General features: G+C 37.5%; 1 protein-coding gene across 20 annotated transcripts in view; it reads left to right on the plus strand.

The window, feature by feature from the left end:
* GPHN (gephyrin) overlaps positions 1-18,347 on the plus strand; it is a 285,809-nt gene that overhangs the window by 75,912 nt on the left and 191,550 nt on the right. For all 20 annotated transcript variants that reach the window (XM_085062088.1, XM_085062093.1, XM_085062092.1 and 17 more), the window contains exon 2: positions 11,578-11,656. In XM_085062088.1, the coding sequence (XP_084918214.1) occupies positions 11,578-11,656 (79 nt within the window). The remainder of the gene's footprint in view (positions 1-11,577; positions 11,657-18,347) is intronic.

Below are 18,347 nucleotides of genomic sequence, written 5' to 3' on the forward strand. Positions count from 1 at the left end.
AATGCACTTTGTTTTTCTTGACCACTTCTGCTGTTGGGTGTTTGTTGCTTCTTTTTTTTCTAGGTAGAGTTGAGAATTGCTCCTTAAAGTGTTTCTATTTTAAAACAGTCTGTTTTGTACTACCAGTAGTTTTAGGGAGGCTTAAGAGAAAAGTACAAAAAGATATCTTAAGAAGTACTTATGTTCTGGACAAAGAGGAACTGTCCTATTTTAAAGGATTATTGCAAGCACTTTTTATAACACTGGTTTTTTCCACTTTCCTGAAGAATTTTCCCATAAAATATCAAGAATTCACATTTAATGAATTGAAAATTGTAAACATATGGATATAATATACTTCATAATGAGATTTAGGGAAAAGTAGTTAAAGAGTTACATTGCCATCTAAACAGTATTTATTTATACTAAATATATTAGTAGTTCTATAAAATTTATTTTTTACTAATATTCTCATTTTACATTATTAAATTATACTGCTTTTAAAAATATTTAATCTTCTAATTGTGAAAGCAAATAGTTTAAAGATTCCCTTGTATCAATGCACCGCCTTATATCCAATAAGTAAGTAGCTACAACTGAATTGTAATATTAACATCTTTTCATCATCTCTGCTACCAGTAGAAAACTATGCCTTTTATGCCTCAGTATGGTGTTTGTAGGGCCTCAGTTCACAGCTTTCCATATAGAGCTGTGCTAAATAAATAATTATTGTGCAATTGCTTACAGGAGACTCTTCTGTCCCAGGTGATTCATTCAGCAAGCAGACCAAAGGGGACAGATACAGCAGACAGATACACCACACTGGGCCCAGGTGCTAATTTTGTCTAAAAAATAAAAGAGATAATACCTTTTTCTTCAAGTCCTTGCCTGTAGTAGAGCTGTTTTTCTGCAGTACATGTTTATGTTCTGGTTTATGTGCTAACTGGCATTATTTTGCTATGATTATACCTTCAGGCTTTGAAGTTTTACAGCTGCATATGATTTAACACCATTCAGTCTGGAGTTGTACTTGATTGTCACTGGGATTTCTGCAGTTTTATTAGCTCACTAATACATTTAGTGTTCTGCTTTCTCCTAATTTCTGTTGATCTTGGCTTGTGTCACTGCCCAGGTCCAGTACTGTGGATGACCTTTAGTTGCTTTTACTTAGAAGATGAACCCAAAATCCTCAGTAACATAGCTGGCATTGTTATCTGGTCCTCCATCTTCTCCAGGTCCATACCCTGTCTATGTGGTTCTTAATCGAGCTGGCAGATAAGATGTGAGATGTGATAGCATCTTGCATAGGCATACTTTGCCATATTTAAAAGTGCATCTAGCTGAGGTTAATTGTAGACTTGATAATTGTACACTGCAACCAAGGATCCATGTAAGATGTTAAAATGGGCCTATATAAGATGCTGTAAATTGTTTCAAGTGTTGTTAGCTACGAAACTAAACACATCCTTTTCCTGAACTAAGTAACCTACAAGGAAACTAAGTTTAGAGAAAAGAATTTTATCTTTTTTGAGGCATTGAAAAAACTCTCAGACATCCTCTAAAGAAATCAGAAAAGCTGAAAATCAATACCTCCTTATAAAGATGGCCCTTTAATGCAGTGGTTCTCAACATCTGCTCTAAGTACAGCTGTTCTAACCTGTGACAGAATTAAACATTTCTGAGAAGTCTAAAAGAAGATATTACTCTTCAAAGGTACTTAGTTTTTAGTTGTTATTGTTAACTCTTCTCTTCCCCTCTCCTGGATATGCTTACCTTCTATATTTTGCCTTCCCATCCTGGCATTCCTGATGAGGAAGAACAACACAAACTTCTTACTGAAAATACTTCTTGGGGAAAAAAAACCCACACAAAGCACAAACTGATTTATCTCAAATAACAAGAGCCCAAAGGAAAAAATCCATCAAGTGCTTACTATTTGTACCTTCAAGGAACTTAATTTTTTTATTTGGTACAAACAATTAGAAGTATTGCTAATGCTGCATCTCCAAAGATTTAAATGTCTTCAATGGTTTGATGTTTTTCTTCTGAAGTTCACCTGATCCCTGCAGTGATCACACTTACACTGGGATGGAGTTGAAACTCAAGCTTGTTAAATATTAGATTAAAACTCAGTGCAGAATTTGTAGCCTAAGGCTGCACAAATATTGTAAAATTTAAATGATAAATCATTTGAGAGGCATAACCCACTAGACTAATGGATACACAGAAAAAAATGGCTCATTTAATTGCTGTTAGAAAATGGGAGAAACCCTGGGGGGGTTTAGAGGTTCATAGCCTTCAGAGAAACTCTATCATAAATTTTACAACATTAGCTACTGTGGTACAGAATGCTTCAGGTCTTCAAGAACTAATTCTATGTCATTTAATCTACTATTAAATCTGTTCAGAATGAGTCTGTGTGCTTTCCTTGCCCTCACTGTACTTACAGAAGGATTATTTGTGAGGGCTCACCTCTCTATTGGAAAATTTCTGCTGTGTTTCTTATGATTTCCTCACAGTTATTTTTCTTCTGCAACAGTATTCCTTATCTTTTTTCACTCTGTTATCTTTTTTGCATAATATTTGCATAAACACACCAGCAGATACCATCTAATGCTTTTTTTTGTTAAGCTAATCAAGAAAGGCCTTTTCACTTCCCCTGCCTTTTCTTAGTTTTCTTTATCATTACAACAGCCCTCCTTTACATCTGCTTTGCAAATGACATTACTTCTCTGTTTTCTAGAAAAAGAAAAATTATAGATTCACATGCCTAACTTGTAGTTTCTGGCTTATGATCACCCTGTTTTCTGGTAGGTCACCTGAACCTTTCCCTTCTGTTGTTCCAGTAGATTAGCTCCATTTTTTTTAGTAGTATTTCTTTGTGAATCTGTGAGGATACCATTCTGGCATTTCATAACACTTTATCCGAAGGCAAAGGGAGAGAAGATTTGCTCTGCTCTGAGACCCAGTAAAGCACTGGTTGAAAAGCTTGCTATGGGATGCTCATAAAGGTGGATGTTAAATCTATTGTCTTGAAAAAATGTGCTTAGACTTTTCCTGTGCTTTTGTCCCAAAACATTTGTCAGATGTGCAGGGCAGATATATGCAGGGAGTCAAACTAATCACTGCAGTCTTATCTTCAAAATCTCTGAAGTTGATAGCTTGTCTGTTGTATTAACCTTTACATTGTCAGAGAAAATAGGGACACATACATTGCACTGGTGTTTTCTGATGCGGTAGAGAAGCAGAAGGCAGCTCTCACTGGGTGGATGAGTAATAGGCTACTTGTGGGATATTGGTGAATTGAAGTAACTGGAATAAAAGAAATATGTTCTTGCTCTTGTCTGCTAAGAACTTGTACTCAGGAGTTAATTATAATATAGGAAGTGAAACTACGTTTTGTCTTGATACTATGACTAGCTCTGAGTACCCAATGAAAATAAATGTTATTAAATAGATTGAAGTTACTGATTTATTCTTTTATTTCAGGTAGGTTAACCTCAACAGTATGCTTTTGTTTTTTTAATTGGAAGACTTCATCTGCTAGTTTGCAGAAGCGGCATTTGGGTTTGTATGCAATTTTTCACATTGCCTCTTACAATAAAAATTCCCACTGGCAGATACATTCCATAACATTGTCTAAACTGTGGCACCTCAGCCTCTTTATTGACAATGAGAAACTTTTCTAAGATATGAAGAAAATGAGTCCAAATGGTGATGTGACAGGAACTTCTCAGCTACTTTCACTTTTCCAGAGCTGTTGCTGTTCATGATACTTTCTCTGGCAGTAGAAAATAAGAAATTATGTAAGTTGAAAGGATACAACACTGACTTCGAAAGGCCTTGCTTATTTTTGGAATGCAATTTGTTGTTCTCATGGGTAAAAAAAAAATAAATCTGGACTTATATGAAAAGTATTAGCCATTTCTGATACTGTGTGTCCTGTACATCTTATTTTCACCAGCACAATATTCTGAATTTCTTAAAATATAATCTGTATAAAAGAGGCACATTTTTCTTCATGTAGCTACTTTAGCTCTTTCAATACTTTTAATTAAGGTCTTGTGTTTCCATTTTTTCCACAGCTCTCAGGTCAGAATATGTGAATCTGTGGAGGGGATGGCATGTTTTCTGTTGCCTGACCCTGCTCACACCCAGGGAAATTTTTGAGTGCTGTTTGTGTGCTGTAAATGCCACCATGCTCTAACTTAATTTTTAAAATTGTTACTGCTGTGGCATGTTTGGGCAGATATTGCACAACTTATTAAGAACTATGTTAAGGTGTTGCAACTATTTTTGTTGTTAAACGGTTGTGGGTTAAGACTAAAAGTGTTGCCATTTTATGATTTCATTCTCTTAAGTCCATTTCTAGCTAATGAAGTTCAAAAGGGAAACGAAAAGGGAAGGAAACTTGCAAATTGATGTGCATCAATGTCTTGAAATTCTGAAAGTGTTATTTAGGTTATCTGCCATGGAAGAACAATGTTACATGATCAAAAGACTGTGTCATCCTTCAGTCTGTCCATTTGTCTGTCAAGTACCCTCTCTTAAACCTTTTTGACCTGCGTATGAAAAATGTGATAACAGGTAATAGAAAAGTAAACACAGTGTAACAAAAAGAAAATTCTAAAATTATCTCTAAATTAAGTGAACATTAGCAGCCAGACAAATAGGAGACTCAGATTCTCAGATTATTACCCCCACTGAGGAGAAGGGACGTTGTTGTTGACTGGTGCTTTCACATGCATGGTCTTGTATTAGCTTTAGCTCTCTTCCTTGTGCAAGTATCAAAGGGAATCTGGATTTATATGGTGATGGCAAATGGCATTTAGATCACAAGTTCTTAGGAAACCAGCCTGCCTTATTTCTGCTACTCACAGACAATACATTTTCTTTGCAGTTATAAGCATTTGCAGTTTGCCTGCAGACTTGTAGTTCTTTTTATTCTGCAAATACGTCAGAGATTTGTGTGCAGATATGCAAATAGTATAAGTGTTGCTCTTAAAATTAATTTACTGTCTTCTTTGATAGATCTGGAGAAGGTGCTACAAAATTTCTGTAATGTGCCATCTGTTTTATGTATGTTTTCTGCTTGACATGCACTCACTTGAAAAATGCGACAGTAGCAGAGAAAAAAGGCAGCATTATTTATCTCTGGTGGTACTGGCCATAGAACATATAAAATACTTTAAAATCATTTTAATATTAAGAGAATCAATCTTGTGATTTCTTATTCCTTTGCCTTCTGTAAGTATGCCTATAGGACAGAAATTCTATGTTTGAAGGAGGCTAGGCTTTTAAAGACAGATGTTTTGAGGTCTGAGAAAAAATTCTTTTGCCTTCTTATATCATAACCCTAAGACCCTGAGGTTCCCTAGTGGAGTTTGTCATGTCTTGAAGTCAACAATATGTGTAATATGTAAAGAAGGTGCTTGCTGCCTTGTGTATAAGGTTGGGCCCATAAAAGCAAAATGCTTTAATCCTGATATGTTTGCATGCAGCACATGGAACAGAACCACCTGAATTTGGATTAGACTTCTGAATAATGCTTGTTGCAAGCCAAACCAGGCTGGAATACAGCACTGTGCCAAACCAGTACTTTTCAGAATATCCCAAGTGTACTAAATATTTCTTTTATTTATTAGCTGGTGAATGAATTTGTTATAAAAGCTAAATACATAAATGATCCTGTAAAACGAGAGGCACAGTAAAGTCTGTCAAAAATACTATGGGCAGGTGAAGAGGTCCTAAGTAAAATAACTGAACTTAGGACATGTTATCACTAAAAGACAAAAATGTAAGCAATTGATATCTTATACTTCAGTGCATACTGTTCAATGTTGTAGTAGTCCATGTATTTTCAAACTAATAGTGCATCAGTGACTGCCTTCATGAGTGTAGCATTTTTGTTGTCAAGAGGATTTTTATCAGTAGGTAGTCACAACTAATCCAAAAGCAGTTCTGAATTCTGGGAACCAAGCGGAAAATCTGGCAGGTAACAATAGTTTTCTGGAATTGCATATTTAGATATGGGGGAGGTAAACTTAATTGTTGATTTTCTTTACCAAATTATAGATATTCGTTCTTTTTTTTGGTGGCTGTTGCTGCATTTTTTCTAAAGCATAGAAATATGAAAATCACTGTCATCAGCTGTAGATTTCGAAGTGATATGATCTAAAGAGGGCTCTTTTTTACTGGGAGTATGCTCTGTGGGGTAAGAGATTAAGTAACATTTTTAAAGAGCTACATGGTTTTCAAATTGTAGGACATTTAAAAAATAAAATTCAAAAAGGTTACATTTCACAACAGATTATGTCCTGCCTCTACTTGAAGAAAATATTCGTTTGCCTTGATAGTTAAAGAACTTCTCATTTTTGAAATCAACAGGATAATAATCTATTTTTTCTCCAGCATGGTCTAATTTAAAACTCTGCTAAAGAAAGCAAAGGAAAAAAAAATCACATGGGCAAATTTAGAAGTTCACAAATGCCAAGTGGGAAGGCTTCACAACTGTTGTAAATTGGATGTTTGCACATTAGAGTGTGAATGCTGATTTTAACCTTTCCATCGGGAATCTTGTATGCTGTGTAATTGACAGGTGAGAACTATATTCCCTTATTAGCTTCCCACCTCTGTTACTTCCTAGGCACAAGACTAGACAGGGGTCAGAAACAGAACATCAATAATAGAAACCAGGAGCTGGAAGTAGGATGAATGTTGGGAAAATTTGAGCTATTGCTAAACCCTGTTTGCTTTTGATACATATAACAGCTCACTTGGAAGTCAAACTGTTCAATGGATGTTTAGGGTTTTCGCCTTAGTGTGATGTTTTTCAGACTATGTGTTTTCTTCAGTTGCTGCCTGTGATATTTGTGCCAATGTTTGATGTATTAAAAACATTTCCAGTACCTTACAGACTGTCATTGGATGTGCAATACTCCATGGAGGAAATGTACTTTAGGGAGCTATTTTTGTTGTCATTTGCAATGTCCCTAAGGAAGTACATGTGGGGAGAGTAATGCAGATTAGAGGCTCAGCCACTTGTTGTATATGTAGAGGGGAACAGCTAACATTTCAGTATCTCTCTAGAAACCATACACTCAACAATGCTTAAAATACTAGCTTTTATAAAGTTTTGGAGGGTTAAAAAAAAATAATTAATTTTGAAGCAAGACAATAAAGTCCTCTATGGGGATTGTGTTCATATAGATGTCCCATGCAAAGTACCCCTTGGTTGTGCTTTAAAGAGAAGTCAGGCATGGCCGTTGTATCTGTAGTACAATTTGTGGCTGTGATGCAAAGTTTTCTTCTACGTTTTCTACCCTCAAACCTTAAAGCACCCTTGATCACCCTTGTATTTCTGTCATACCATCGCATTTCACTCTCCTGTTTAAATAAATAGCTTGCATTTCAATCAGGGTATATACTTTTTTAAAATATGTGCAGTGTTGATTTAGAGTTTTCTAAGCTGTGGGAAATAGAGTACCTACTCTGCTTGATTGCCTCCACCTTGCATTTATTGCTGAGCATTCTTTTTATTTATTTATGGTGAGAGTTTGCAAGGATGTGAAGGGGCATAGCTGTGCTTGTATGCAGACCAAGTGCTTATACCATCGTATTCCGCTGAATTATTTCCTCTCACTGGAAACTCTCCTGTTGCTATGCATGCTAGTCATTTTATTGACAGTTAGAGTCAAATGTTAGTATTAGCTAAACTGTTGGAATTCTTGATTGTTAAAACCGGGTTTGGAATTTTTTACATTTATCTGAAGTGTCTATGTTTTCTACATCTGGCTAGAAAAGTAACTTGAGAAGAGACTTGCATACCAGTTTGCAGCTTTACATTGTTCTAACTCTCCTACAATCAAAGAAGAAAACCAGGGAGACCGGGTTGATACATTTTCAAAATTTGTAGATATTTGATGTTGAATTAGTCTTTTTAGCAAATGCTTTTATTACCAAGCTCTGCTAAGTGGAGGGAAGGTTGAAATGTTAAAATTAATTGTCTTGGTTTGAGAGACACATATCTGCCAAGGAAGGCAGGAATCTGTTTTGGAATGGAAAATGTGATCCCCTTCCCTCTGAATTATTATAACTTTGAAATTAAGGGGCTTTCAGGCAAAGATATGGGAAAAAGAATAACAGCTCTTCACTAATATGTATATATGTATATATGTGTGTATATATATATATATATATGTATACATATACATACATATACATACATATATATATATATATATATCAGGTTGAGCGAACAACAACGACGGCAGCAACGACAAACCGAGCCAGGAGCCCAGCCGAGCCTCCTCCCGGCTGCCGGGCCCTACCTCCGCTGCAGTTCCGGGCACAGCCGGCAGGGGCGCTGTGGGCTCCCGGCGGGGCAGGGTGATGATCCCCGCGCCGGCAGGGGGCGCTGTGGGCTCCCGGCGGGGCAGGGTGATGATCCCCGTGCCGGCAGGGGGCGCTGTGGCGCGGGCTCAGCCGTGTCTCCCTCACGCGGGGATGGCGGGCGGGCTGCATGGCGGGAGGCGCTGCACAGGAACCGGAGCGGCGGCTGGAACGGCAGGGCCAGGCACACTCTGGGAGGGGTAAACTAAAGGTAGTGGAAACTCCAGGGCTACAGCAGGAGCTGTGGGGTGCCCCAGCAGGTGCAGGGTGCTGGGTTACAGTGTAGCGAAAAACCCCGAGCAGTGGCAGGAAAACTGCGGGGCTGGGCAGCGCAGCCCAGCTCCTGGACGCAGCTGGTAGAGGCTCCCTCAGAGGGGCAGGGAGTCGGGCTCCCGGGTTTTCCACTGAGGCACCCAGGCTGATGGTGAGGGTCCTTTCCAGTGAGACTGGGTGTTAATAAGGTCCCAGTTCAACAGCTGCCCTTATGAGCAGAGCCTCACTCTCTGTAGGTGACAAGGGGAGACGAAACTCGGCAGTGGTGGCGAATCCTTTGCACAGCAACCGCAGCCTGTCTCCCCTTGATCCCCAGAGCGAGAGAGAAGAACCAGGCCCAGCCCCTCACCCCAGCCAAAATCTCGCAGTATCTCTGACCTTCCCAGGGAAAGCCCCTTGGCTATGAGAGTGCAGCTGCACCATTCTCCCCACCTTAGCCACTTCTTTTGTGTCTCTTAAGTACTGGGCATTATCATCTCTTAGCAACAAATGGGACAAAATTCCCTGAGAGAAAAAAAAAAAGGAAAAATCCTAACCTCCAACATAAATTCATAAAAAGAGTATTATAATATTAAAATTATGTTGAAACAAGTAAAATAAAAGCTGTCTCTGGCATATCTAGGCATTCATTTTACACATTTATTTGAAACACATTTTGTGTTTTAAGCATCATGAGTTACAGACAAATAATGGCCACTTTTACTGAAAAGATAATTTTATGTTGTCATTTTCCATTTCCCCTTTAAAAAAGTTTTGAGACAATGACACTAGTCAATTATTACTGTGATTGCTTTCAATGGGAAGATTGGAGAAGACAGTAGAAGAAATGCAGCATGTTTAGATTAAATATGTAATGCTTAAAAAATGTTGGATTTGTCAGTAGTGAAAAAACAGTGTCGAGCATGATTTTTATTCATTATGTATTGTGTTAGCATAGGAGACATGTTGATACATTGGTAGTGTAGGATTTATGACAAAACAGTAGGTAAAATGTTCTGTTTGCTGTTTTGTTGCCAAATTTGACAAGAAGCAAGTATAAATATCAAATATCAATGTAGGTGGGAATTTTTCCTCCCATAAAATCTAGCATGTAGATTGTTTGTGAGTCTGCTGATCTTGGAATTACTCCTCTAACCCAAAAGTTAAGAGATCCACTCCTTGGGTTCAATGTAATAGATAGGCATGGAGAGGCAAAATTCCTGAAGGCTCAAGCTGCTCAGTGAGAGCTTTCCTGGCAATGTGGGCAGCACTTGTGAACTCAGTACAGGTAACTCTCAGATTGTTATAGAGACAATGATTAAGTTACCATGAGAGGAAGAACCTGAGAGGTCTGGGCTTAGTTAGCACAAGTAGTTGTTGTTTAAACTGAAGATCAATGGCAGCTACCTCAAAGACAAGAGATCCCTTGTGAAAGACTGATGGCTTTCAGGGACTGTGTGTGACCAGCGATTGTTAGGTACTGTTTTCAGAGACAGTGGGTAAAAGAAGCCTAGGATATCAATTGGTTATTACAGTGCTGAGGTGAATGTTTTTGACACTTGAAAAATACCTCTCTTACTGCCATAAACTGTCAGGCTTTGCCTGAGGGCCAGGGCCAGTACCTGTTCCATCAGCTACACCAGCCTCTTCTTCTGGGATGCTTTCTTTCCATACTTGTCCTTCCCAGCAGATTTAACAGGTTTCACGCTTGTGAGATGCATTGGCAATGAAGGGTACTAGTAGAAACATTTTGCAGTTTTGTAGTATGTTAGGTAGGTCTGTCACTGTATGTGTTGTAATCTGTGAAAACAATATATTTTGGGAATGATTTGCATTTTCTCGATGCTGGTGATACACATGAATACTGAAGAGATGTAAATTAAAGACAGTATTTTGCATTTAGAGAGAAAGAAGTAGGAACACTTGCTTTTGTAGATGATTTTAAACACATCCCCTTTCACCAAATGTGAGGCTGTATTCTGTGTTGAAAGATGAGCAGAAATGCATTTCTTCATAAACTTTCCTCTCTCACAGATTAACTTGCCCGTTACGGCAAATTGATCCTTACACTGATTTTTCCATGTCACAACCTTTTGGTCCTCCAGAAACTTTGCTGTAGTCAGAAATAACTATAATTCCTTTAAACTAATACTTTGTGGTTCTAAATATTTGTGCCGCTACTTTTTTCCCACCTCTTAAATTGACTGTGGTGTAATTTAAGAGAAATGAATAGATTGTAGGATTGGGGTACATGTGCTGAGAGAGTTAACCAAGAGAACAGATTTGGAATTTGAGATTTAGGTGTCTTTTTTTTTTTTTTTTTAAGTAATGAAGAAAATGAGAGCACACTAATAATCTTTTAAACTTCTGTGACATTTACTATAATTTCAGTTATTACAGTAACTGGCAGCTTTACATGCAGTTTATCAGTTATTTCTAAGTTGCTTGAATAAATTTTTGCTCTAAATTACTTGTTTTGGTTATTGCTCATATTAAACATTTTTGTTAACCCATGAATAACTACGAACTTAAACACATAGCTGCTCTCACTGTTTCTGATTACGTATATTGTTCAGTACATGATGAAAGATTCTCCTATTAAGTGTATGGATATTTCTGTGTACCTGCACATACACTGTTCATGTTTGAGCCTTCCTGTGCCCCCAGGTTGACAGGTAGTGAGGACACCACCTGAAATTTATGCAGTTCATTTTTGCATAAGCTGTGATACAGTGTTTATCACTTTCCATTGAGTTGACTTATCTTTTAATTATGTTGAACCTCAATGAAAATCAGACTTTATATATGAATGTTCAAATTCCACGCAACACCAAAAAGCATTTTTAGTTAATTGAAAGGACTGTGTTCCGTTCTTAAACTTCCACCACTTTTTTCCTATTTTTTTGTTTGTTTGGTTTGGTTTTTTTGTTTTAATTTTATTTCTATTTTTTTTAGTGAGTGACAGTTGCTTCAGGAACCTTGCCGAGGATCGTAGTGGGATAAACCTTAAAGATCTGGTCCAAGACCCTTCTTTGTGAGTATCTGGCTCTTATTGCTAAGCAAAGAAAAGCTTCTTCCTGATATCCTTGTGAGTAGTTTTGTAATTATATGAAGAAGTAGTATGATGAAGTACACATAATGTTTTCATGGTATATGCTTGCCAAGTTATTAGTCGTTAATACAGGCGGATATTATTAAAACCACCTTGTTTTTAATGTAATTCTGTTCATGAAGTAACATCCAGAGAGCACATACACTAAAAGGTGCAAGAGGCATCAGATTGTGCATGCTGGTATTCCTATAGAGAATTTGTATGCACATTGTTGCCCCTCTTTTTTTAAGGAGGAACTGGATATAAATTAGAATATTATTGGATAATTACCTTATTGTCAGTTATCTTAGCATGTAGAATGTGTTTTCTTTGTGTTTGATTTCATATAGCTGATATTTGTTTCTTCCTCTACTACTTGTTTTAATTCAAGTATATGAGCACATGAGCTAAATTTTGCATCATGGCAAGACTACTGGTCTTTATCTCAGTATTGTATCAGTATTGTGTCTTTCTCTAAAATAAAATTCAATCTCATGACCTCTGAGCCAGACTTGAAATTGTATCAGACCTTCTTTGTGGTTCAGTTTTTTGTTTGTGGCTTGTTTTGGTTGTGAGCTTTTTTCTCATCTGTTAACTTTAGTACTAGCTGAAAATGTTCTTGCTAGTGTGTGAATGTACCACTTGTTATGAGGGAAGGGAAAAAGAGAAAAACATTCACATCTTTTTACCATGAATGACAGTGCATTCCGCAGTGGGTTCTAATGTGATGGTCCTTGATACTGAAAGAGCAGACTTTTCAGTAGTGTTTGAGAAGTAGTGAAAAATAAGGTATACTTTACATCTTATTTTAGTTACAGGGATTTTTAGTAATTAAGTAGATGCAGAATTTATTTTGTCATATTGCTACAGGTAAATGACATATCTTCACATATACATGCATTCTTGGGCAATTTTAACATAGTGTATGTAATTGATGATTTATACATCTGAAATTATAGAGGTACAGGGGGCAACAATAATTGTTGCTTGAGATCCACAGGATGAATGCAATAGGTAAATTTTTAATAATTACTATTGTAGTGTTAAAGGCTATTTTTAAGGTCTTAATTTTCAACTAAAATTTGTCTGTTGAGTGGTATTTTTTAATGTATTTTTGTTGGTTGGTTTTGTTGATTGTGTTTGTTTGTGTGTTTGCTTTAGAATTGTGTGTGGGTTTTGGAGCTGTAGGTATTTTTACTATGCTGCACATAGCTTTGGTCTTGCACCTCTAGACTTTACTTTCAGAAGGTTGAATTGCCTTTGTTGTAGAACGATCATTTTCTGTATTTTTTACCAGAAGTGATGGAATCTTTTGGTTTTCTTCCTTGACCGTAACTCACAAAAAGAATATTGTAATAAATTATTGTAATGTTCAAAAGAAATTAAATGGATTTCTGTTTCTTATAGCATAAGAAGCATAAGTCACTGCAATGTAGCCATTTTTGTCACTTTGAAAGACTGAATAAAGTCTCAATACATCTGTTATGTTTCAAGGACTGCTTATGATGCTCTTTGTATGACAGATTATAGTGCAAGAAAAGTCTTCTTCTTCCTGCCAAATAATAGGAATGTATAGACTTAGATTTGTCTTTTCAAATTGATATTCTTGCTGTTTTATGACTGGGCACCCATTAAGAGTTCTTGCAAAATGTGTAATAGTGTGAGTGAATTCCAAAATGAAGAAACCATCTAAGGCAATATTGTTCAACCGAGCCTTTTGTAGATGACTCTTAAGGTCCCATGGGATCTGAATTCTTTGTTATATGAATGGAGTAGTGTGGGGATGAAGATGAGAGTGCCAGAAAAGGAGATGTTTTAACCTTTTTTTGAAATAAGAATAAAGCTTAATTAAAATCTGATGCCTATTTGGCTATGATTGACGCCTGTAATAATACCTGGAATCGTAAAATAACATTTGATGAATCCTCTTACCAGTTTAATATTTACAGTTTAGGATTTCTTTGGTGCTCTTTTGTGCTGATGGTAGATTCGCTGCCTCTTTTCTTTGTCATCTAGTATCAGATACAAACATTAGATTTACATTAAAAATTTCCATGCTTTCTCTGCAAATGACTTTGTCCCTCTTTGTTTGCCACTCTTGGCTCTGTAAGAGACAACTTCTCTTTTGTTATTGCACAAGGCTTTTTTTTTTTTTTTGGACAGCTGAAAGTCTGTCTTTACATTGAAATGAAACTCTATAGAATAGCATTGTAGGGCTTTTTCATTAATGTTTGATTTATATCAAGTATGCCTAATAGTCAGAGTAGTCTTTTTTTCCCAATTGATTTCCCAGCTGGAGCAGTCTGGACTGTAAACTTAATCAACTTTCTGTTCTCTCAGCATTGCTAATAAAAGCTCTGCTGCTCAAATCAGGAGTTCTATCACCTATACTTTTACGTGTTTTACTCTGTCAATAAAAATGGAAATAATGTTAAAGTAAAAAACCCAAACCACCAAGCCTATCAAACCTGAAGTGAGGAGTTACAGATTGTGGGAGAAGGAAGCATGCAACACTTAAAATTAAATTTTATTTTGTGATTAATGACAGAAAAATACAATTTCTCTGAAAAGTTGATTATAGGTTCAACTGTAAAGGTGATTTGAGAGTTAAGTGCTGTTTTTTATTCATTGCAGATAATCATAGAATAGTTTGGGCTGGAAAGGTCCTTTAAAGGTCACCCAGTCCAACCCTCTTCCAGTGAACAGGGATGTCTTCAACTAGATTGGGTTCCCCAGAGCTCAGGGATATGTCTGCTGTACACAGTGTCCAGTTTTGGAGATAAAACTTAGAGATCCAGAGGTGTGTAGAAGAACAGGAAGAGGAGAAGGAAGTTAGAAAATGCAATGCATGGCAGGTTAATTAATTGAGAAAACAGTGTCAGAAGAGAGGAAGTATGAGTTCTCTATAGTATATAAAAGATTATTTAAAGGGTTTGTTCTGTTTGGCTGGTGAAAAAGAAGTAGTTCAATTTTTAGCAGAAAAGACTGATTGGATAGTTTGAAAAAATTCTAAATGTCAGTGTGATGAAGAAACCAGAATCTATATCTAAGAATGTTAGGGAGAGCTCTGCAGATTGTAGTCTACGTATTTGATCCTGTGTCAGTAGAGCTAGTAGGGCAAACCTCTTTTTTATTTCCTCCTTTTTTTCTTTTTCCTTTTCTCCTATGAAAATGTATGCATTCTGGTTTGTCCTCTGTGTAATTAATATGATCAAAAAACAGATGGAACTTTCTTTGATTCCTATAAAGGTAGCTTAATGTGGCTATGAATATTCAAATCCTGTGGTTTGGTTTAGATGATGCCCTGCCTACCATTCCAGTAACACATAAAAGATATTGAAAATGTTGCATTCTACAGAGGAGATTATTCTCCATGAGAAGAGTGCAGGTATTTTTCCATGAATTGTCCTAAACAGCAGAACTGCAGAGAACAGGCTAGGAGGAATTAGGCAGGTGGTTCTTAGATGATGGTTCAGATTATACTCAGCTGAAGTAAAATGCAGTGTAACAGTTTAAGATTCTAGCAAAGTCCTGTTTTTGTGGTGAGATCTTTGAGGTTCTCTAGCAAGGCAAAATTTCTTAAGCTGGTGCTCAAGGAAAGATAAAAATACCGATCAGTTCATTTGACTCCTTGCTGTTGAGCAGACTGAATGGTCTGCTTTCCTGTCTTCCTCTCCTTCTCCACCCTCAATAGCCAGGAGAGAAATGGGTTGGATACTATTCAATATGTCTATCACCTGAAATTTCTCTTAGTATTTTTCCTACTGCTTTTCTTTTCTAACTGGAAGTTACTTAAATACACCTGAAGAGTGAACCATCATATAATTATAACGTGTAGATATATGTCCACCTACTTCAAGCAAAAGCTCTATGTGTAGACGTTTCGAAGTTTTAGTTCTTAACATCACTTTATAAGATGTCCCTTTCAGCCTTAGCCTGTATATAGACATAAAGTTCACTTGTCTAGACAGAAAGGAGAATGCTTTTCATCTTTCTGTGCCATTCAATAGCTGCAGCTGCAGATAATCACTGATGCATTTGTTTTGGAAACATCTTCAGAGCTTCTTTGAGATGAACAATATCCAAGAGACTCTGAATAACTTCTTTCTAGGCAAAATCACATCACATCTAAATGGCTTTCCATGTCTCCTTCAGACTGATTATGAGAGAGTAGATAAATCTAAAATGTATGAACAGGTAACTTTTGACAGGAAATTAGAACTTGTTAATAAGTATAAACTACAGAGAAGAAAACACATTTGAGAAGAAAATGTTGTTTACCCTCCATGTAATTGCATTAGAAAGACAACCAAAATGGTTATAGGTCTGTGTTAGAAACTTGTGGATTAGGTCTGAGTTCCATTTGTCCATGACAGGATATAGAAATCTGACAGAAGTGGTTATTATCACTTACAGTATTTTACAGTCTTAGAAGGAGAAGCTAGATAATTCTTCTGGGAAGCAGTTGTGAGATCCTTGTGAGATCCTTAGAATTTGTCAGTTAAGAACTGAAGATGGTAAAGGAATTCTTGAGGAGCTCTATTTTTATTTATCTTACTGAGTACATAAGCTATACTGTAGGATGAAACAAATACCTGGATGGATGAGGGAAGAGCAGTGGATATTGTCTGCCTTGACTTCAGCAAAGCTTTCAACACTGTCTCTCACAGCATCCTCACGGGCAAAGGCAAGAAACGTGGGCTGGATGGGTGGACATTGTGGCGCATTGAGAACTGGCTGAACGGCAGATCCCAGAGGGTCATAATCAGTCACACAGGGCCTGGTTGAAGGCCCGTCACTGGTGGTGTCTTCTAAAGTTCAGTGCTGGCCCCAGAATTCTTTGATGACTTGGATGAAGGGGAGCTGCCTCCTCAGCAAGTTTAATGGTGACACCAAGCTGGGAGAAGTGGCTGATACCCCAGAGGGCTGTGCAGACCTTCAGAAGGACCTCTGAAGGCTGGAGAGATGGACAGAGAAGAACTGTCTGAGATTCAACAAGGGCAAATGAGGGTCTGGCACCTGGGGAAGAATATCCCCATGGACCAGAACAGGCTGGGGGCTGAGCTGCTGGAAAGCAGCTCTGTGGAGAAGGACCTGGGGGTCCTGGTGGATAGCAAGCTGCCCATGAGCCAGCAGTGTGTCCTTGTGGCCAAGAAGGCCAATGGTGTCCTGGGCTGCACAAGGAGGAGCATGGCTGCCAGGTTGAGGGAGGTGACCCTGCTCCTCTGCTCAGCCCTGGTGTGTCCTGACCTGGAGTACTGTGTCCAGTTCTGAATGCAATCTCATGCAATGTGCTCTTAAGATGACTCACTGTGGTCCCTTCCAGCCTTACCCATTCTGTGACTGAAGACATGATAAATGCACTATTGAGTCTGTGGATGTAAAACTTCACAGTTTCTATCTTCACATAGAGGAGCCTATCTAGCAGTTTTTGAGCAAATCTAGAAGTATTGTAGTTTATTCTTTCTAGGTTTTGCTCATAATTTGAAAATCAGTAGCATATTCTGTCTTGCTGAAGGTTACAAGTTCAGTGTTGTGATGCTACCAGTTCTCACCCTCTCCTCTTTGGGCAGCCTTTCTAGTTTTTCAATGCCTGTTACAATATATGAATGTCATGCCTGCTTCTTTTATTTAACTGCAGGTCTCAGTAATGCTGTATAGAGAGGAAACATTTATTTGGTAATTCTACCCACTGTAACCTTGTTGTGCAGCAGCCTTCTGGTGGGAGTTCATGCTCAGTTGTTTGTCCATTATTTGACTGTATTAACACATTTTCTCTAATAGGCTTACAAAAATACTTTTCTTCTTCTCTTATCTCCTGAACTCATCTATCAGCATCAGGTGATTTTATCAGATGATCTTTATTAGGCTGACTGAAGAGCTGTCTATGGTAGCCCAGAATAGTCCGTTATGCAGAGGAGCAATGCTGAGCATTACAGAAGTGCTGCCTATTTTAAGTACTGAATCTAATTAAAAACTAGTACCTGACAAACTTCCAAAGATCTGACATCTGGCTAAAGGAATTCATAAGGATTAATCTAATCTAATAAGCACTTCATAAAGTTGGTATACATAGAATTCGCTTCATGCTATCCTTATAGTTTCTCATTGATCTGGGAGATTGAGTGAGACAAACCTTTATCTGCTTCAATTAAAGTTTTCATGTGCCTAAAAAAATTGTGTTTGCCCTTCCTTTAAGATAATTAAAACATGCTTAAGATCTTGAATGGCCAAGGTTTCTTCTCCAGCCAGTTTCCCCACCTGGGTTCTCCACAGTTCAACCAGCCTCCGTCGATGTATCACAGAGGATGTTCTGTAGCTCATTTGCCAAATAATTTTTACCTTCAGTTATATGAACAAGTCCCTAAATGTTTTCTGCATTACTTTGACTTCAAGAAAAGAATTTTCTCAGCCTACGAGATTCCTTGGCAGTTTTTAGCAAAAATGGCTAATATTGCATGTGTCCTTTGGCTGTTTAAGCTTAATGACTCATAAACTTATAGCAACAACTTCATTTGTCTGAAGCAAACCCATAGCAGCAGACTGTGCAAAGCAGAACACGAGAAAATGTCTTTTTAAGCACTTAGTAACTTTCAACTCTAATAATTTTTACATCTTGGCCCTAAGCAGTCTC

Source organism: Lichenostomus cassidix, chromosome 5 (assembly GCF_008360975.1).
Source record: "Lichenostomus cassidix isolate B80296 chromosome 5, HeHo_3.0, whole genome shotgun sequence".
NCBI lineage: Eukaryota > Metazoa > Chordata > Aves > Passeriformes > Meliphagidae > Lichenostomus > Lichenostomus cassidix.